The sequence below is a fragment of the Protopterus annectens genome, chromosome 7.part1, assembly GCF_019279795.1.
Source record: "Protopterus annectens isolate FY-2018-M chromosome 7.part1, PAN1.0, whole genome shotgun sequence".
Classification (NCBI taxonomy): Eukaryota; Metazoa; Chordata; order Ceratodontiformes; family Protopteridae; genus Protopterus; species Protopterus annectens.
In genome coordinates this window covers 140,168,861-140,191,714 of record NC_056740.1, presented here as the reverse complement: position 1 = coordinate 140,191,714, position 22,854 = coordinate 140,168,861, and the positions used below count along the sequence as shown (strand labels likewise).

The 22,854-nt window shown below is 40.0% G+C and overlaps 1 protein-coding gene across 2 annotated transcripts in view; it reads left to right on the top strand.

Moving 5' to 3' along the window:
* Window positions 1-22,854, top strand: part of ZXDC (ZXD family zinc finger C) — a 1,157,677-nt gene that overhangs the window by 5,450 nt on the left and 1,129,373 nt on the right. For both annotated transcript variants that reach the window (XM_044078595.1, XM_044078596.1), the window contains exon 2: window positions 21,902-22,054. In XM_044078595.1, the coding sequence (XP_043934530.1) occupies window positions 21,902-22,054 (153 nt within the window). The remainder of the gene's footprint in view (window positions 1-21,901; window positions 22,055-22,854) is intronic.

The window sequence follows — 22,854 nt, the reverse complement described above, 5'->3', positions numbered from 1 at the left end:
CCCTGCACCCACATGCCTGGCTTCAGATAACTTCAGATGTTTAGGTGCAAAGGATTATAACAAGAGGCTACACCATACCCTTCCTTCTACCTCTCCACAATTGCAAGAAAATCCCAGACATTCCATCCAGTTAGTGAGAACTAGCAGTATTAGAAAAAGTCATCCACAAGGTCCTGCCAGACTGGATAGAATCCAGAGTTTATTCGAGATTCTTTTTAGTGCCAAAAAAAAAGACGGGACTGGAGACCAGTTTTGGATCCAAGTGTTTTGAACAAATCTGTTAGACAAAATTCCGGATGGTCACGGTTCACTCTATTCCTAAAGTGCAATAATGTATTTGAGACAGACTTTCTGAGCATTACTTAAACCAAAACATTTCAGGATATAGCGGGCATTTTTCATCATTTTGCATTACCTTTTTTAAGAATAATATTTAATACTTTAGATATATTGATAATTTGCTTTTTGTTTACAAAGAGCATCCATTAGTTACCAAAGTTTTTTTTTCAGCACCTGCAATGTCTCTGGTTCATGTTATAGTTTACTTATTATTGTAATCAGCTCCCCACTGACCTTATCGATTTGACACAGCTGGGTGTCCATTATGGTAAAATAGACACTAAATTATACATGAAGGATTCTTCTTCCAAAAATACTTCAATCGGTATTGTTACTCGTCACATATTATCTATGTTATGTTCTGTGAGGAGTTTATGCAACTCTGCTCCTCATTACTGGTGGTAGTCAACCAAACCATAGCTCTACAGATATTATAATCCCTAGACATCTTATTAAAATTAAAAATACATCAGTTGTATATATGAGCATTTGTAATACACTTGTCCAATGTTTCCTGGAATTCATTAATTCCAAGGCCCTGGGACCAGCTCGTTGCCGTTCTTACCCCCACGAGGTAGCAACATCCTTGACCTAGTCATTACTAGCATGGACAACCATTGCTCTACACCAGTAGTCCACTCCTCCCTGGTTAGATCTGACCACAAACTAATCATCTTGGAACCCCCCCCCCCCCCCGCAAAGGTGGTAACCACCATGACAAACTTCTCCAAAGCTAACTTTCAGAAAGATGATTGGGTGTGCTCGATTAGATCTCCAGGATGTGTATTAAAACATAACAATGGGCAAGCGCTCCAAGATATTTCTCTGCTTCCAGCTGGGAGCCAGTCATCAGTTCGGAGCTCCGCGCTGTTGTCTCACCACAGCCCTTGGGGTGTTCACCAGATGCATGGCAGTAGTAGTAGTACGCTTGAGACTGTATGGATTCTGACTTTTTCCATGCTTAGATGGCTGGCTCATTACCGCTTCCATCAGGCATCTTCAGGAACAAACAAGAGACTACATTCTCCAGACCTGTGCCATCCTGGGGATTACCGTAAATTATGAGAAATCACAATTTTGATTCCAACACAAACTTTAGAGTTCATAGGAGCGGTTGTAAATACCAGTACTTGCATAGCCTCCCTACATTATCTAAGATTGCAAAAGATCAAGGCCTAAGCGCAAAAAAATATCAGAAATAAGAGTGGCTGAACTAGTCTAACAAGCCTTAGGTTTGATAGCAGCGACCATATCTCTAGTTCCCCTAGTGAGATTTCACGAGAATTCTACAGTGGCTTTTAGCATCTGAGTGGTCTGCAAAGTATCAACCAATGTCAGATCGGATTTTGATTACCAACCGTTGCAAGAAGGACCTAGCTTGGTGGATTCCTTCAAAGGAAATATTCTTGGGCCGCCCCTTTGTCCCGTGTCAACCTCAAGCCATAGTGACCATGGACGTTTCTCAGGTGGGGTGGGGGAGGCATTATCTGGGCAAGACTGTCCAAGGCACTTGGTCCCTCATAGAGCCCATCTTGCATATCAGTGTTCTAAAGTGGAGGGCAATGCGTTGAGAGTTGCAGGCCTTTCAGACTGCTCTCCCCTCTGGAACAATTGCGATTCAAACCAACAAGTTAGTCAGTAGTTTGGTACTTCAACAAGCAGGGAGGAAGCAAGTACCCCCCCCTTTTTTTTGAGAAGCTCTTTACTTTGGCAGTGGGTGATCTCTTCCCACCGCTTTCTAATAGCAATGCATATTCCTGGGAGTTCCAATGTGATAAACAAACTGAGCAGATGCATTCTGCTGCCTCACAAGTGGTTTCTCAATCCTAGGCAGAAAAGGTTTTTCGTCACTGGGCTGGCCTTGCTGCGATCTGTTTGCATTACCCCTGAACAGTAAGTACAGCAGCTACATCGCCCTGGACCCCCTCCGGGGGAATCCCCGAGAGACGCTGTCCTGCACGATTGGCCCTGCAGACTCTTGTACGCTTTTCCCCTGATCCCTTTAATTCCTCAAATTCTAAAGAAGCAATCAGGTTGTAGAGCAAGGTAATCCTCATTGCTCCTTTCTGACCTTGACAGATTTGGTTACTCTTTCTTTGGCCTTATCTGATTCAACGACCGTGGACTCTGGAGCCAGATCTCCTATCCCAGATCCAGATCTCCTGTCCCATCCAGAGGGATTAGTTTATCCAAACCTTTAAAATCTCAAGATCACAGCTTGGCTTCTCCAGTTCCATTGATTGCCAGGTGTAATCTCTCTTCCCCAATTTGTAGGATTCTTTTTGCCTCCCATAAGCCTTCCACCAGAAAACTCTACAACAGTAAATGGAAGAGATTTTCCTTCTGGGCTCAATAACATTGACCCCTTTGCCACTCCTATTGACAAAGTCTTACACTTTTTAGCTTTGCTTTTTTGAAGCAGGAGCCTCTTCCTCTTCTGTCAGGGTTCAACTAGCAGCTATTTCAAATTTTCATAATGGGTTCAGAAATATTCATTAATTTGTCGTGAACCTTACAAAGCATTCTTAAAAAGAAACTTGATGTTAAAGCCGCTGTGTAAGGATTCGTTTGTACCTTGGAACCTAAACTTAGTGTTACAAACAATAGTGCATTTCCCATTTGTGCCTGTTGCCAACCGTGGCCTGAAATTCTTAATCTTGGAAAATTTTATTTCTCTTAGCAGTTACTTCTGCCAGGAGAATCTCAGAAATTCAAGCCTTATCTTGCAAACCACCATGTTTAATATTTCACAAAGACATGGTTTCTTTGAGAATGAACCCTTTCTTTTTACCAACAGTGCTGTCAGAAACGAATATCGGTCCAACAATAAATTTACCAGTATTCTTTCCAAATTTTTCAAACAAAGGTGACCACTGTTTGCATTTATTAGATGTTCATAGACAGTTGTGCTTCTGTCGTCATAGAACAAAAGACACAAGAAAATCTGACCATCTGTTCATTTCTTTTTCAAGTACCAGAATGGGTAAGACAGTCTCCAAGGTTACCTTATCTGGATGACTAAAGGTTTGTATATTCTTCATATACAGTGAGAAGAAAGTCAAATTACCTGGACCTGTTAGGGCACGTTCTACTAGAACCATAGCTACTTAAGTCGTTTTTCATTCCAAGGCTTCCATGGATGATATTTGTGTAGCAGCAACATGGGCTAACCCACATACCTATATTACTTATTACAAATTGGATTTGGTCTCTAGGGGAAGAGTGTCATTTGGTTCTGTGGTGCTTAGGAATATAGGTTCATTGGTTGGTACTAGGCTATCGGCCCTAGGGCCTATACAAGCCTAGCCATAACAATTCCTTGGCTATTTCTTCCCACACTATTTACTTCCCTGGACCCCTGTCTAGCAGGGCAACTGACGTGATCCCCGGGGTGAATTTCCTTTCTGTCATCCAGTCGTCAAGGTTCCTTTTGAAGAGGGGCAAAGAGGCACTCTGCTTGACATGTATGGGCAATCTATTCCAGAGACTGGGGAGTCTCTGGGTCAGGAACCTATCCCTCCAGCATATTTTGTTTATTGTGATGACAAGGTTTAGATCCCTGGAGCATGTGGCTCTGAGGGATTGGGATTTCTTTAAGTGTAGCATGTCCATCAGCTCTGGGTTTGACATGGCCTTGTATGTTAAGCAGAGATCGCCTCTGAGTAGACGATATACGACAGTATAGCTGTAGTTTTTTAAGGCGGTCAGCGTAGGGCATCTGCTTTAGGCCTGTGATTCTTTTAGTGAGGTATTTCTGCGGCCTTTCCAGTTGTTGCAGATGTCTTGAGAGGTACATACCAAACGGGGTGTTGTATTCTGTAATGGGTCTAATGAGGGATGAGTGCAGTGGAAAAATGACCTCCTTTTTTCTGGATGAAAAGCCCTTAGTGATGAGGTGTGCCACATAGAATGATTTCCTGACTGTTGTGGTGATGTGGTTATCGAAGGTGAGACCACTGTCCACCTGTGTCCCTTAGTCTCTTATCACACTTTCGGTGTTTAGTGTACTGCCACATATATGGTAATTCACGGGTACATGTTTTTTCCCCAAAGGGGATAACTATACATTTCTTGGCATTGAGCTTGAGCCCATGGCTCTGGCACCAAGCATCTGTTTCTGTAAGGCCCTTTTGTAGAGTATCCACATCATTTGGGGATTCAATAATGGCTCCCAGTTTGCAGTCATCTGTGAACTTTGTTAGCCAGAGTCCCTTAGTGTTGGCCTGTACTTCAGAGAAGCAGATGCCAAACAAGAGCGGTCCCAGGGCTGAACCTGAGGTACTCCACTTGTCACTTGCCTGGAGCTGGATTTGGAGTCGGCTACTTTTACAGTGTGGGTTCTATCAGTAAGCCAGTTAGCAACCCATTGGGTGACATAGGGATTAATGCCAAGCTTAGTAAGTTTATCTATGATTCCAGAGTGGGGAATGGTGTCAAAGGCCTTGGCAAGGTCTAGATAGGCTGTGTGGACCACCTTACCGTTGTCCATGGCTCTGGAGACTGATTTGAAGAAGCCAGTCAGGTTCAGGAGACAAGATCGTCCCTTCACGAACCAAAACTGGGTGGGGTCCAGTGTTTGAAGGTTGCCACTGTCTTTGTTTATAAGTTCCATGATAATACGCTCCATGGCCTTGCAGATAAGGCTCGTCAGACTGATGGGGCGGTAGTTTCCGGGATCCAAGGTGGATCCCCCTTGTGGAGTGGGATAACTGTAGCTCTGTGCCACTCAGTGGGCATGAAACCTGAGGTGAGACTATGATTAAACATGACACTTAGGTGAGGTGCCAGTTCATAGTGTAGTTCATGTAGTACACAGCCCGGGATGTCATCTGGTCCCATGGATGCTGTATTCTTAGCTTTAGAGAGTGCATTTTTTACCTGTGTGGCCGTTATTACCAGAATTTGGCAATCTTCCAGTTTTGAGATGGGCCATTCAGGCCTCTTGGTAGAATGAATTATGATCCTGGTTATGCATTTTTTCATGTACAATACTAGACATGGTCCCTGTAAAGGTGTTATTAGGATTATAATATCCGTCATATCTGAGGTAATTTGGAAAGGAGCATTCTGGGTAGGACTTGAGCTCAAGAGTTTTTGGTTCTCGTGGGCTGTAGTAATGGCCAAGTCAGTTCTGATATCGGAACCAAACCTATTTGTCAAGGATAAATGAAGATGGACAGCACATATGGAATGTTATGGTAAGTACATACTTTATTTTTAATGTTTTATATCGTGCTGTCTCTTTCTGTGAACAGATTAAACAGATTTTCTGCTTCTACTAAAAATTCAGAATTGTAAGTCAGCTTATCAAGTGTCTATGGTTTAACAGGTTACCCAGTCTGCTTTGGTGCTGAAAGACTGGAAGGCTATGGATTCTATTTGCACTAAAGGTAGTCACCAAAATCAGGTACCTATGGTCAAAGAAGGCAAAACAGGAACTGATTTATTGTACCACAGTTTATTCAACACTTTCGTCAAAAGACTTCATCAGAAACACAATCAAATTTAGAAACAACATTTAAATAATCAAACCAATCAAACAATTAATCCATCAGTATGAAACTTCTCAATGTAAAAATGTAAAAAGACAAACCCCAAAAAACACATAAAGAACATAAGAATGCTAAACAAATTAAAATTTAGTTAAAATAAGTATTTAAATCGGCTTCTTTATTAAGATTCAACTTTCTATATTTTAAAAAACATTTGATGTTGAGAGGCTGTCAACATCAAATGTTTTTTAAAATATAGAAAGTTGAATCTTAATAAAGACACTGATTTAATTACTTATTTAAACTAAGTTTTAATTTTTTTTAGCATTCTTATGTTCTTTGTGTTTTTTTGGGGTTTGTCTTTTTAAATTTTTTTATTGAGAAATTTCAAACTGATGGATTAATTGTTTGATTGGTTTGATTATTTAAATGTTGTTTCTAAATTTGATTGTGTTTCTGATGAAGTCTTTTGACGAAAGCATTGAATAAACTGTGGTACAATAAACCAGTTCATGTTTTGCCTTCTTTGACCATTGGTATCTGATTTTGGTGACTGTGTTTGAATTTTATCTGGTTTGCACCTTTTTTATTGCACTAAAGGTAATTGGATTGCTGACACTGCAGTCCGGCAATAATGGGGTATTGCATTCCTTGAGTGTGTTTTTTGGATAGTTAAACCAGTGCTCCATCTGTTGAGTTTGTGGTAGCTTAGGTGGATGTAAAAGGTCCCACATCGAAAACAGTAGGGGGAACTTCCCTGATGCCTGGTGAAGTTTCCCCCAGTAGTGTATTTATACTACCTTGGGCCACCTTTGAAAAGAGGCTACTAGCCTAGTGGGAATAACCTGGTCAACAAAGAATAAATAAATTTTCTATTTTGCCATATTCAGCTTAATGAATTTTAGATAGAGCCTAGGCTTGTGTAGCTATGTATTTACAGGTGTAAGCTTTCTATATGTTTTAGAGTAAGTCTTCTGTTTTTAAAAGAAATGTTTCTATTCAGAAAATGATTGACCATGGGATGAAAGTTTGCTGAAAACATAAAAATTGGTACTTAAATTCAGCTTGTTCATAAATTCATTGAATTCAGTGTAGTGGTTCATAAAAATAGTTAATAAATCTCACTTACAATGCCACATTTTAAATGCACTCATTAAAGGAAATCCTTGATTTGTTTATAATTATCACTTCTAAAAACAAAAATGTTAAGGATTTGCTCAAGTAAAGTACATATTAAATCAGTGTCTGCATTAGTTTCTTGTAGAGTTGATGAGTAGAATGAAGCTACTTCTACTGTGGTTAGTTCCACTGGATTATACATATAGTTTTTTGATTATTTTGCTGAGTTGGAATATGAAATGCTACAATTTATTTAATGAGATACAATATAACTGGCAAAACTGTTTTGAGTTTGGTGTCCACCCATTAAAGACAGTGATTCAGTCTGAATGACTTGGTCACAGTTGGATGAAATGGTTCTTATGAATTTTAGGAACCTCTAAAAGGATTTCTGTTTTAGCTTGGCAACATTAAAACAAATTGAGGTATGTCAGATTTTATATAATAGTAAGTCCATGTAAAACAAATTCAGTCATTTAATAAGCTTTTGTATTATCTGCCAGTGACATTTTTGTAGCAAGACATATTCTTAAGAAGAGTCATAATTGAAGCAATATAATTCACTTGCTTCATTATAACTAACTTGATCCTGTTATTAGCTTTTGTGACTAATTTGACTGTTTTCATCCAGTTTAACATTTGGGTTGTCTGATCAATTGCATCCGACCTCAGTGCCTTCTGCTAGAGCTGTGGATCTGAGGCTTTTTACTACTCTTCTACCCATAATTCCCTCCTCTCCACTAAGTTACCTCAGATCTCTCTTGCTGTCTGAAACTTCCAGATGTGTGTCCGAGAGCTCTGCTTTTCACAATAAGGGAAAGTGTGTTTTTCTACAAAGGTAATAAATATTTTGACTTCTTTCATTTTTAATCTTTAGCACAGCTTGTAATATAGTAGATTTTTTTCATAATTATAGTTTTTAGATATCTTTTGGATAGAAACAAGTTGATTAGCTGTTAGGTTTTCTGTATGACTTTTTTTTTAGATAAGTACAGTGTACTGTTTGTTAAAATGTAATAGTTTTATTACAGGATGCTCTAATGTCAGAGAAACCTTGAGGATTAAAATGTGCTCAGCTTGTGGACACAATCCATCCTCAAGACCTACACTGTAGTTTAGAATATTGCTTAGGTGCTGCCCGCCTACAGGCTGACTGATATTTATGTAGCATTTGGGTTCAGGGCCATTCAGGACAGAAAAGAAACCCTTATTTTGAAAAGGCTGCCCCCCCCCCCCAGACAGGATATTCGTTGCCTTCCTCTCAAACCATGTCTTCTGCTACTAGGTCAGCCTCGGCTGCTCTAAGTAGTAGAGGAAAGGAGGGGGAAAGAAAGAGAGAAGTCGAAGGAGAAATGAACAAATAGATCTACAGAGAAGAAATCTGAAGAGAAAAAAAAATTAGAAGAAAACTGATCTGAGAAGTCAAGAAAAAGGTCTCCGTATCTGACTGATCTTTTGGGGCTGGTACCTAAAACTCCAATGAAGTTGGATCCACCAGCTATTCAGATCCGATCTTCTCTCTTCAAGCTAGATTCTTACCAAAGCTAGTAAGTCCATGGCTCTGTTTGCTTATTTTACAGGAAAAAAGATTTTCCATATCTCCATCGATGGAATCGTTATTGAGGTTGGGCCAGTCCTCCAGAAGCCTTTCTAAAATGTATGCTGACTGTATGATGAAATTCTTAAGGACACTAATTCAGTTGTGAGTTCTTCTTGGGCTGTCCCCACAGGGAGCTCTGGGTACTGGCACATCTACCCCTTCACCTTTTTCTCCAGTACCAGTCTGCTCTTTGGGTCTTGATTCCCATGGGTCAGAGCCCTTCTCGCATACCTCATTTGGATGTGACAGTTTAAGAAACTTCAGCATCAACTACATCCCTTACTGTCCCGACTCAGATTCTTTTAGCTCAAGATGAGTCCTGGAGCTGAAATCGGTGCCAGGTTCCTAGAGGTGGAATTGGTTCCAAAATTTTGGGAGCAGTCTGTTCCTCTCGGTGCTCATGCACTCCTTAGTTTGAGTCTCAGGGTGTCTTCGGAGCTGATTTTGATTGGACTGGAAAAAGTTCCTAAGGGTTTGGATGGGGGGGGGGGGCATTTTGGCAATGTCTGCTTTTGAGGTTGAATGGATTTTGACTAGGTCATGAAGGCAGATGTCCTTCGTGGTTCACTGTTGCAGTCATGACTGTAGGGTTCTTCCTGCCAGCAACAGCCCCCAATCGGCCAGAGTCCCAAAGTCTGGATTGGGCGTCAGTTGAGGTAGTTTTTATTCTTGCGCTTGAAGGTATAAAGACCTCAGCTGATGCCATTTCCCCAGTTTTTCTTTCCCCAGATGTCAGGTGCCCAGAAAGAAAAGGCTAAAAAAGAAACCATGCCCAAAACCTCATCAGCCAAAATACCTCATAACAGATAATACTCAACGAAAAAAACAAAAGAGGGGGTAGGAGGGAGGGTAACCCAGACTGCAACAGTGAACACACTCGAACATCTACATTTATGGTAAGAGTACACAACTGTACTATGCCCTTCGTGGTTCATTGTTGCAGTCATGACTGTAGGGTTGAGTCCCAAAGCTAAGAAAGGGTGGCTGGAGGAGAAACAGAGGAAGTGGTCACAAAACCTTGCAAAACTGCAGAAGCAAAACCGGCCCTGGATTTAGAATAGAGAGGGAGGTCATGACTGCAACAGTGAACACACTCGAACATCTACTTTTATGGTAAGAGTACACAACTGTACTGTGCTGACCTTAAGGTTCATATCTATTTTAACTCTGTCTGTTATAGAAACAGATTTGGATGAAGGTGAAGGGTCCCATAGATCCGCCTCTTTAAGATGTTGGCTTTGGTGGCATCCTAGAATTGATGAAAGGGATGATTGATTCACCAAAACCCCTTCCCTATTTATTGACATTTGTTTACCAGGAAAGTCCACTGGGCCCAGAGAACCCATTTTCAGTGGAGGACCGGGGAAAAAAGCTCCACAGTATAACGCCACATGGCATATGAAACAGTACATAAAATATAAAACAAACTAGAAGATGCAAGCAATATTTGCAAAACGGCTAGTACTATACAGTAGTTGGAAAAAGCGTACAAACACATGAAATGTACAGATCTGTATAGGCAATTGTTACCAACTAGTTAAATGATTGTAAGATTAAAGACTAGGTAATATACTGAAGAAAACACTAATTTAACAGTATTTTCAAGGTGTTTTGAGAAAATAGGCAGCAGAGTGGAATGCAGGTGTAGATAGGACAAATATGGGTAGTAGAGCAAAAGTTAAATGTTTTGTTTTGAGTAGTGATAAAAGTTTGAAGAGGTGAAGATGTAAATTAAGGTGTGAACAAATAGGGAGTCAGGTTATAGATGGATGAGAATTGAGACATCTGCATTGCCATAGGGTAGAGAGATGAAGCTGCAAATATTTTTTGAAGGATGAGAGATTTCTGGAGGTTCTGATAACTAATGGGAGAGAGTTCTAAAGCCTGGCAATGGAGAAGGAATAAAGCATGTTGCCAGCTGGGAGTTTAGGTTTCTCTACTTACAGGAGAAGCTGATATTCAGATTTAAGTGGCCTGTTTGGGTGGTAGTGGGTTAAGATAGAAGAGAGGGCTGGGCAGTCTGAGGGTTTGTAAATGATTTTGTTAGCTGTGATTAGCTGTAGGTAGGTAAGGTGATGTGGAAGTTTAAGTCAGTTAAGTGATTTTAAGGCGATGCATTGATGAGAAGAATATATTGCATTGTTTGCAAATTTTGGCTTCATTGTTGTAACATGACTCAAGATTGTTTTGTAGGGTACAGTGGATGTTGGTGAGGAGAGAAGCACCATACAGGAGTAAAGGAAAGAGAAGAGTTAAGACGAGAGTATGTTTAGTTGAGCAGTTATGATAGCATTTTTTGTTGGTAGAGGGTTCCTAGCTTATAGTTTTTTGTGGATGTGCAGGTCGAATGTCAGTCTTTCGTCGATGATAACGCCTAGTAATTTAGTGATGGAGACAACCTCTGTAGTAGTGTCGGTTTGAGAATGAATGGTGAAGTCCATCTTGTTGACAGTTTTTTCTTGGGGGTAAATAAAGATGATTATTAGCCATCCAGATTTCGGTGGTGGTAAAGGCGTTCTGGCATGTCTGCAAAAGTTCTTTTTATTTTGCAGAGCAAATAGTGGTGGAATTATCTGCATATTGTACAACTGTTCCATATTTATGGTTGGTATGGAGGTCATTTATAAAAAATACTGAATAAAGGGGTCCTAAGATGGAGCCCTGGGGGACAACTGTAGAAGAGTTAAGAAATGGGGAGAAAGAGTTGAGTCATCTAGAGGACTGTTGTCAATCTTTTAGATAGTTTGTGAACCAGCTTAGAGTTGGGGGGGGGGGATATTTAGGGTGGAGAGTTTACTGAAGAGTATGGGGTGGGACAGCGTATCAAATTTATCAGCGTTTCTAGCTTGATTGACTGTACCCATAAAGGAAATAAGGGCAGTAGTGGTGCTATGGCCAGGCCTAAACCCATGCTGAGTTGAGGAGAAGAGTTTTTGTTGTAGATAGTTTAGAAGTTGATAATGAATGTATTTCTCCAGAATTTTAGAGAGAGGGGAGAGAATAGCAAGGAGTATGAAATTAGAGACATCTGTGTTGTTACACCTTTATGGAATGGACGACTGTATGCTTTTTTCTATATTGATGGAACATATGACTCTTTTTGACAATTGGAGGTATTCTGAAGGCAAGTTATTAGGGCACAGGAGCCAGGTTTCAGTGTAAGGAGAGGTTTTGTTATGATGGGGGGTGGGGGAGAAGGAAAAGGTGGACGAGTGGATTACAGTTAGTATTACCTTGGTGTGGGGAAAAGTAGTGGTGAGTTTGACTATTGTCAATGAAATGTGAGTGGAAGAGGGTGGCTGGTTTACTGTCGAGTTTTCTCAGGGAATGGGCATGGGTTGTTTTTGGTACCAGAGTTAATTAGAGATGAAATGGGAGTTCCAAAATTTCTTACGATTTTGTTTGTAATTATTTTGAAGGTTTAGATAGTATTTTTTTCTATGTTCATGATTAGGCACTTTGCTTGGTTCTGGAGCTGTCTGAATTGTAGATAATCAGTGGGATTTTTATGCTTTTTGCCATTTTTTCCATATTTTGTCCTTTGCATTCATAATTTGCTTGGTAGGTCTAGTAAGCCAAATGGCATGCTTGATTTTGAGACTCTCTTGTCTAACTGGGGCTAGTTTGTTGAGAGTAGTTAGGAATGTAGATTTAAAGAACTCTACAGCTTTGGCGAGTAGCAGGACTTTGAGTGTTCCAGTTGACGGTTCTGAGGGTTTCGTTGAGAATTTTTGGGTTAAACTTACTTGGATTTCTTTGTTTAAATTGGTGTTGAGGGGGGTATTATGTTGGTTTTTTGGATTATGTAGGCTGGAAGGTAGTCACTAATACTGCAAGAGAGTGTTCATGTTGAAATTTTGTTGTGGTTGGAGACTAGTATCCAGTCTAGAAGTAAGCCACTGCCTTTATTTTTGTTAGGTCAAGTTATATCTGTGATCAGCTGTGTAAAGTTGAAAAGGTAGATATTTAAGGGATGGAGATTGATCTAAGAAATCTAGCCAGTTTATATTTATGTTGCCAATTATGATTGTCTCATTGTTAATATTGCTTGATGTCCAGGCAAGAATTTCTTCTAAAAGGGGAATATTGTTGCCTGTGGGGATGTATATGGCTATGATACATAGATACTTAGAATTGTTGAGTTTGAGAAATGATTTAAGTAATTCGGCAGTAGCAAATTGAGGAATAGGTTGAGTATGGGACAATGGTGAAAGTGTTGGGGAAATTTATATCAATGCCTCCTCCTTTTTTATGAGGTCTATCAGCCCGTAGACAGTCATAACCCGGGGAGAGGAATTTTGAATCCTTCAAGGTTTCAACTGCAGCTGATATGTCTGGTTTATTCTGGGACAGCCAGGCTTGGAGTTCTGGTATTTTGTTTCTGATACTTTGAAGATTAACCGTTGTGATATTTGGTGATTTATGTGAATTGGGAGGGTTGGCATTCATACGGACAGGGCTTGGATTGGGATGAATATATCCACAAAGAAATAGGTTAACCTGGCTGGACAGGTAGCTTGAGGGGTGGGCGGTTTCTTTTTAAGTGACTGGAGATGGAAACGTGGTTGTGAGTACATTTATGGAGAGGGAGTAGTTTTAATTTGGTAGACATATATTGAGTGTGTACAGGCTAGGGGATATATCAGAGTAGCTGGGGAGGGTTGAAGATTGTATGGCAGTTGTAGATGTGTCTTTTTTTGGGGTGTAGAAGTTTTAGTTAAGGGTGTTAGTTGAGGTAGGAGACGTAGTGAAAGGGCAAGGGGGCAGAGAAGAAAGATAGATGTACAAGTAGGCAACATAGTGGCGCAGTAAAGAAGTGTAAGCTGGTAATTGTTAGGGATAATATGGATGTGTTAGTAGATGGTGTGGAAAGGAGGTGTAGGCAGGCTAGTATCTTCTTCTTCTTTCGGCTTTTTCCCGGTATTTATTAGTTTTGAAGCTGAGTATATAGGATAGTTATGTTAATTGGGGTATGGTAAGATATAGGTATTGATTGTTATTGGTTGATAGACTGGGAGGAGGGTTACTTGGATGGTGGAGTGGGGGGCTAAGGAAGGAATAAATGCAATTGATTTGGGGGTGGGTGGGAATCAAGTTAGGGTAGGGGAGCGTAGCAAGGGGGAACGGAGCAGTATGAGCCAGGTACTGGAAAGGTAAGCCAAGAAAAACAATCACTTTTGTTTAAAGAATAAAGTAGTTGAAAAGCCCTAACAAATAACTGGATGGGTTGGAAGTGAGCATTGTGAATGGGATACTGTGTGACTTACGAGAGGAGTCTATGAGCAAAAATGCAGTGTAGCTTACACTGCTAATTTAAGGGATATCTGTCTCTGCCACTTGAGAGAAATAAAGAATTAATGGGGAGTATTCTTCAGAAACAGTTTGGGAGGAGAGAAAACAAATAAATGATAGTTGGGTCTAGTCTTATACTGAAAGAGAGTAGGAAGGTTGCAGGGGATGAGAGGTGGCTGCTGACCGGGACTTTGCGCTTTCCCGGAAGTTAGGTTGTAAAGAGAATAGTTTACATACAATTTGTTTATAAGGTGCTGAACTTTTCAGTTCAGAAATGGTGTCTGGAGCACTTATAACTGTAGAAGAAGGTCGGAAGGATAGTCAGACTGGTGTCAGCAGTTAAGATACAACTGAAAATAAATCGGAGAAGTTACGTGGTATGGAAACCAGAACACTCCACTTCACGTGCAGTGATGTGTCTGTTGAGGATTGGAGGATGAATCCGTGTTCGTGAGGCTTTTGGTACTGACTTATCTGCGTCCTGGGTGGTAACCACTTGTGGATGCTGTCCTAGATCTTGTTGCACAGAGGGAATGGTGGGCCTGATGCAGTGGAACCTATCCCCAAAAAGCATGACAGACTTTTAATACCCCCCCCCCAAAAAGACAGGCAATATTGGACTAAAAAAACACCGGTGGACACCATGGTACTAGCAGCAGCTATGATAAAGGAACTGTCAAGAGGAGAGTTCTTCTGTTCATCCCTCTAGCAAGGAGTCAAGGACACTGGACAGATTGAGGGAACAGACTTTTGCTTCAATGACTTTCACACTCGGAGCACTGAATTACTTTGCACATATGACCCTCTCTTTCAGAGGGACCTGATCAAGGAGATTTCCAAGTTCCTCTCGGGTGACTTACCACTGCATGTTCAAAAAACAGTGGACACCAGATTTTCTACCCTACAGACTGTTTCCAGTGTAGTCATTTATGCGCTTTCTAATACAGCAAATGGTACACCTAGAGCAGTAAGCACTGGCGTTGTCATGTGTTGACATGCCTGAACACGTCTCTGCAGTTTTGTAGAAAGCTTCAAGACATCCTTTATTAATGCCCTATTTGATGGCTCCACCCTTTTTGGACCAGAAGTTAAAGAAAGGCTTACTATGAATAAGCAGGACAGTAAGACCCTGTCCCCACAGATGACCTATTCCAGGATCCAAAAAAGTAGTAAGACGTGGTTTAGAAAATCACCTGGTTATCACCAAGACACTCCTGGAGACAGATCCCCCAAGGCTGTGGGGGAAGTAACTCAAATGGATGTCTCCCCAGGGTCAGAGGCAGACTATATAATCAGGGTTTTTTCACTGAGAAACCATGTTAGCACTCATGAAGGATTACCCAGCTACCGCACTCCGGAGGCAGTCAGGGGGCATTAACCTTAAACCCGCAAACCTGGCAGAGCATTACACCGGTTTCCTGGGTGCTAAGGATAATCACCAGAAGTTACACCATTCACCTTTTCATACCCTCTAAAAAGAAGTTAAAGGTTCCCAGTGTTCCACCGAGTCGGTTGGAATCTGTGGCAACAGAGGTTTCAAAGTTGTTCGAAAAAGACTCTTATCCAACAGGTCCCCCAGACCAGTTAGGATCTGGAATTTATTCCAGGTTCTTTTTAGTCCTGAGGAAGACTGGTATGTCAGGCCAGTTTTGGAACTCCATCTCAGTCGATTTGTGAAACAAAGTTCGGGATGGTCACAGTACAGTCCATATTGCCTACATTGAGGAAGGGCAATTTGATTTGCTCTGTAGTAATCTCCAGGACACCTGCTATCATATAAAGATACAGAGATGGTCAAGATTTCTCTGTTTCATTTTCAGTTCAGAGCACTGCCCTTTGGTTTCACCACAGTCCCCTGGGAGTTCACTAAGATTATGGCAGTAGTAGCAGCTCAACTCTGACTGCAGGGGATCCAGATCTTCCCACATCTAAATGATTGGCTCCTAACTGCTACCTTCAAGGATCTTTCGGTATGGTAGCAGGCACTACTGCTCCATCTTAAAGATCTGCTGGAGATCACAATCAAGAACAAATAAAAACAAAACAGCTGTTTTCCATGCAATAAATAGAGCTGATAGGATATCATATCAACACAGTTCTTTAAATTGCTAGGCTTCCAGATGACAGATTACTGTCCTTATGAATAGTAGCCTGTCAGGTTGTTCAACATCCCCTTCCTCAAGCAAGATTGATTCTTCCTCTGGTAGGGTTGATGGCCTTACTGTCACATTAGTTCCACAGACAAGATACCACAAGTGGTCTGCTTTATGCATATCCACCTCTTCCTCTCATTCCCAAATTCCTCTAGAAAGCTCAGAGGTTGAAGTGCAAAGTAATCCTCATTGCTCCCTGTTGGCCTCATCTAGTTTGGTTTCCGTTCCTTTGGTCTCGCCTGATTTGTCCACCATGGACTCTGGATCCCATTCCAGACCTTCTGTCCCATCCTTCAGGACAAACTCTCTCACCCCAATCTATCCAGCCTGAAATTGACTGCTTGGTTGTTCCAGTTCCAGTGATGGCTAGAAACTCTGGGCTCTCTTCCCCCAATTACAAAATTTTTGGTTGCAGCACATAAAGCTTAACAACAAATGGAAGAGGCTTTCCATTTGGGCTCACTAAACTCAGCTGGATCCCTTTATGGGTCCCATTCCTGGTGTTTGAATTTCTAGCATCTGTTTTTCATAATGGAGATAATTTTCTACGGTAAAAGTGCAATTGGCAGCCATTTCTAATTTTCACATTGGGGAAAATTCATCACCCTTGACCTCATCTAAGGAACCTCACTATGGTTTTGCAAGCATTGGTTATGCCTTCTTTTGAACAGACAGCTAAAACTAATTTGAAGTTCTTGTCATGGAAGACTGCCTTCTTAGTAGCAATCACTTCAGCTAAGAGAGTGTCTGAACTGCAAGCTTTATCTATTAAGCCACTTTATTTGATCTTCCACAAGGACAGAGTGACTGCGTACCAATCCTTCTTTCCTGCCCAAGGTTGCATCTGAGGCTAACATAACAGCATAAATTTAGACCTGTGAAATCCAAAATCTTTAGGTAACAAATGAGATAACATTATTAGCAAACACATCCTCAGACACAAATGAAACCGGCACAAAGTTTAATTCCTTGTTCAATAATTGTATTTCCACATCAGACAATGCCACAGAAGAAATATTGTGTACATTACAATGATCACCTATTTTGGTGTAAGTAGTTGTAACTGTGTGTCTAGAGTGGGGGCCTGATTTATGTTTTCTACCACCCCTTCATCTCCTAGCCCTAAAGGGTTTCCCAAACTAGATTTTCTGGGGGCCGGTGACTCTTGTTTATGTTCATATTAGGACGGCTCCTCACGTGATGCATCACTAATACTGCTGTTTTTTTTTTTTTCCCAAAATGGACTTATTCTTCTTTCTTTTATTGAAATTGCTTACTGAATCTCGGTTTGCAAATTTAACATTGTTCTGTTGTCCAAATGGCTTACCCTAACTCTAATCCCTAACATCCCTGTTGAGTTTGTGAATTTTCTTCTCCTTTAAGTTGCTTCTCAGTCGCAATAAGGTCCTTGGTAAGCTTATGAAAACAGGTTGTGTAAATGGGTTGATTCTCAAAAGGTTTTCTAAATAAATCTAATGTCTTTTTAATCTGATTTATTTAGATTCATTATGTATTTACTTATCACATATATGATTGTTAACTTTTTTGTATAAAAAGGGTGGTTTGTGACAAGGTCTTTATTTTCTGAAGAAGTTCGCTAAGTATTAAACCGAACGAAAGTGCTAAAATTATCTTGGAGTCCGGCTCTTCCATTGTGGCTTAGTTGTGCTTTTTCTGCCTTTTATTACGTTTCTTGGGCAAGGTGGTTTTGTTTAATTTGTTTTTCATTTAACTATACCTGACCCCTAACCCCAATACCTATGTTTATTGCCCAAGGTACACAAAGACCTGCATAAACCACCTGGTAGGCCCATTGTTTCTGTTAATGGGTCCCTTACTGAACCATTGTCAGCCTTCCTCACTAAGTATTTCAAACCACTGTTACAGGAGGTAAGAACCAGGATCCAAGACACTACAGTTTTTTTTATAATATTATATCTGATATGCAGTTAGAACCGGGATGGTTATGTGCACTTTGAATGTAACAGCTTTATATATAAATATACCACATTGGGCAGGCCTGATGGCCTTGGATTATTGGCTAAATTGAGTTCCATTGTACACCGCCGGGTTTAATACATTTCTTTTGTGTCTCACGGAGCATGTACTAACAAAGAATGCTTTTTACTTTAATGGGGAATGTTATTGGCAAGTGAAAGGTACAGCAATAGGTGCTTCCTTTGCACCCATTTATGCAGATCTTTTTATGGGTTACCTGGAAGAACAAATAAGATATGATGCCACTCATAATTTGTTTTTTGGATGAGATTGATATTTGGTGTAGGTATATGGATGACTGCTGGATGGTATGGGGGACAGATATTGTTTATATAACTGAATTTGTTGAATATTTGACAAATGGGGCATTCATTTTACAGTACATTATGATGTTAACAGGATTATTTTCTGGATGTCCAGATTGCCTGTAACAATGATGGTACTTTGGATAGTAATTTCTTTCGTAAACATTCACAGTTCAGTACTTTACTGTATGCCTCTAGTTTCCACCCAAAGCATATTATTCCTAACATCCCTAAATCACAAGTTTTATGAATCTGTAAAATTTGTTCCTCTGATCATACATTTGATTTCCAGCAAAAGGACTTAACAGGTTCTGTGAATGTGGATACAATAAAGTAGTAGCTAGTAATTGGGCCTCAGGTCTTTTTTGTTGAAATATCAACAAAGAGGTCAGATAATGAATAAGACTATCCGGTTTATTACCCAGTTATGGTCGCAACACATTGGATTTCATTCAACATTGGGATATTTTGCTTTCAGCTGGAAGGTTGTGTGACATTTTGACATCTAGATGCCTCTTTTTATTTTGTAGGGGCAAAACATTGTGAGGTTTCTTTAATCATTACAAAAATAAAAATAAGGTTCATTTTCCGCATGCACATCAAACTACAATTGATGGGGGGATGCTGGTGGGTTCTGTCCCATGTGGCCATTGTTTTTTTTTTGTAAGTATGTTAAATCTAAACAGTTTACTAGTAAGCACACACCTAAAGTTTCTGGTATCGGTATATTGGATAATTGCAGTACTGATTGGGTCATTTATTTAGCAACATGTACTTGCACTGCTTTCTTCTCGTCCCCTTGAAATGCAAATTTCGGAGCACGTAAGTGGTATTAGAAATAAAAGAATGTCTTAACGCTCTTTATAAACATTCCATCAAGCACACTATGGCAGAGTTTGTTTATCCGTGATAAAATTGACAGGGACAGGAGAAAAAGTTGGATGGCATAACATATTAAATAAGAAGGAAAATAATTAGATTATTAGATTGGGAGATTTTATTTATACCAGGTCTTAATGAACATTTCTAATTCTCCAGTCATAATGAGACTTTTAGGACAGGTGAGTATAAAATGTATGTAACTTATTTCTCAAGTATTCTTCTTTTGGATGTATGTTATGCTGTTTATTATTTGGACTGTTTGTTATTAAAAGTTGTGGGCTCCACTGTTGTAGTGCTGGCCGTTTTTTGTTGGATTTTTAACGTCAATCAAGTCATCACTCCCAATTTTCTTCCCCAATTTTCAAAACAAGGGAGAATACAAAATCCATATGGCACATAGACATTTCAGTAAGTCTGATCAGCTCTTTGTATCCTTCTTGAAAGCTAATTTGGGGAACTGATTTCCCAAGTGACGCTGGCTAATTGGTACAGAAGATGGTATTCCTTTAATGGAATAAAGAAGTGAAATGCAGCTTGTAAGCCAATCAAGGCTCATTCTACCAGGTCTGTGTCCATTTCCACTGCCTTTTGGTCTAGAGTTCATATTGATGATGATTGCTGTGTGGCTACTTGGTCTTATTCACATACATTTATATCCCATTACAAATTGGACATTATTTCCAGGAACAGGGCCTCCTTTGGTTCTGCTGTGCTCCAGAATATCCTTCCATGGGGATCTCCCAAGAATTATGTAGCTGGGGACTGTGTCCCACAGGTTGAAGAACAAATGAAGACAACCACTTCAGATAAAGAAGTTGTGTACTTACCCTAACGTTCCATGTGAGTTGTTGATTTTTCATTTGTTCTTCAACCTTCCCTCCCTCCATCCCCTTTCCAGATTTTTAAGACCTGAGGGATGTTTATATTGGATATCCCTTTATCTGTTTGAGCTCCTGAAGTAGTCTCTCTACAATTTACAGCAAACGTTTTAAACATATTTTCTTTAATCACTAGATAGATTGAAGGGATTTGGGGAGAGCCCAGTCGTTATGGATAGGGGAGGATCTCAGATTTTCAGATCATTGGGCTGTAGTATACGGCCGAGTGAGATCCGAGCCCACAGGTTGAAGAACAAATGAAAAAACAACTTACATGGAACATTATGGTAAGTGCATAACTTCTTTTTTTCGAGTGTATTCACTGTTGCAGACTTCTTTCCCTCCTCCTTCCTACTACAATAGTAGTCTGCTTCTATCTTTTTCCCAATACAGTGGACCCCCCTGGTGTTTCACTTGCCTGGCCTAGTTCCAGTTTTAGACCCTTGCTCATTGTGGGACTCCTACCTTCTACGGGGCAAGAAAAAAGTGATAAGGTGTTGACTAGCTCCCTATGTACCCAAGCATTCTGACGTCTGGTTGGACGTCCACCAACCTAAGAAAGAGGCAGACTTTTGCTCTGGTAGTCAGGCCGGCCAAATGCTTACATGGTAGAAAATCCCACAGGTCAGGACTATAGTGAATACACTCTAACATCTACATTTGTGGTAAGTGTACACAACAGTACTTTATGAATATATTTTAAACATTTTACCTGTACAGTTATATTCATCAGTACCTATACATTCATTCATTTATTTTAAGCATTAATTGGCTACACATCCCACATTATCAGTTATTAATATGTTTTTATTTATTAGGTTATTTTGTATGTACTTTATATACATTTAACGCATTTTAATTTCTATGTATTTCGTGTTTTAGCATAAGTAGGTTCCAGTATGCGATTATCATATTGTGTGTTTTACATGTTGGTCTGTGCAAACTGCGGTTATTTTCATATGTCTTGTGAAGTTTTGGGCGTAAAATAATTGCTTTACCTATTCTCAAAGTTTTTTGTGAGCAGAATTTTCTGTGTGCGCACGCGCATGTGCTTGTCTGTCTGTCTGTAGTCATATGCACAATTAGTACTTCTCTGTTTTGTTCCTGAAAGTGATGATGGTAGAGCTACCATTCCAAATCTGTTGTTACTGTAAGTAGTAATTTGTATTTATGATGAGATGCTCACACAGCTGTGCTTTGCAAGCTATTAGAAAAGCCTTATCTTGGGACTGGTAGCCTAGTTTGGGGTTGTGAGAGCAGTGGCATTATCCGAGTGAAGGACACATAGAAAACCTATACATTTTATTAATTGGGTTTTGCAGTTTGGCTGCATTACTTTTACAGGCTGTTAAGTCTTCAGCCTGAGGAGATCCTCAGATTTGTACCAGCTAAATACTTATAAATCTGTTTGATATCATGCCCTTGCTTTTACTGTAACTGTGGATTGCTTGTGTATTCTGTGATGGGGCAAGGGCAGCAAAATGATAAAGGCTGCTGAAAGGAAGAGATGGAAGAAAAGCTATGAGCAGCATGGATCTTGGCTCCTCTCGAATGATCTTTGTTTCTTTGAGGTATGTAGGCAAAGGGCAGAGTGACTTGCTCTGAACAGAGTTAAGTGAGGTAATTTTTTTTTTTTTGGGCCCATATGCACTTGACCCATGTGATGTGTTCTTTTTGTTCCTGAACCATAGCACTTCCATTGGTGCATTTATTTATGATGATTACTTTCTTGGCTGTTTATAACACATTGTTACATTTGAATTTCTTCGAGTTTCTTTTTCTGATTTAGATTCTTGAAGGGTTTACTTAAGTTGAAAAAAAAATTTGTTGCATTACCTTTCAGATTGTCAGAAGACTTTCATTACAGTCAGTGCACTCTTTTCTCATAATCGTGCTCATTACAGAGAACAGGAGCAGTTTTATTGCTCTTTCCCTGGTTGTGACAAGCGCTACGATAAAGCCTGCCGTTTGAAGATTCACTTACGGAGCCATACAGGTATGCACCAAAGTTAGCTTGGAAGGACTGTGAATTAAACCTTTATGTAGAATTGCTGTATTCTTTGTTGTTTAACAAAAAAAAAAAAAAAAAAGAGTAGCAATAGATGTTGTTACAGTTGTGAGTGCTTTTTTGAGTGAATGCAAGCAGACAGCAGCATAGTATTAGTATACTACACTTTAAGAGGCTTCGGGTGGGCTAGATCAGCAGTAAATATTTTACAAATCTTTTTAAGGTCTGTAGCCTCCCAACAGTCAATTTGATATTTTTGCATTTTTTCCCTTTTTTCCTCTTGGCAAAGTGGAATGGGTTGGATAACCAAGACCCACGCCCTCAGGTGGTTTGCAGAATTTTTACTTATGCGAGTCATAGGGCAGCATAATGACACAGCAGGGTAGTATCGCTGCTTCACAACTCTTGGCTCTCCTTTTCATTTCCTGGATCGGGTGTCATGTCCGTGTGAAGTCTGATTGTCTCCTCTCTCTCTCTCTCTCTCTGATGTATAGGCTTTCTTTGCAGGTTTGTTTCCTTGCTTATCCCAAAGACATGACATTAAAAATTATCCATAGGTTTGTGAATGAGCATGTCTGCCCGCGTCCCATGATGTGGGGAGGTATCTTTTTCAAGATTCGTTCTCGGTGTTGTTTGCTGGCATAGGCTTCAGTCATTTGCCATGAGAAAGTAAAAGAAATGTAAAATAAAAGAAATATAAATTGTGTCTGTATGTGTGTGTACGTATATATATATATATATATATATATGTATAATATATATACATATAATATAAAATTGTGTGTGGA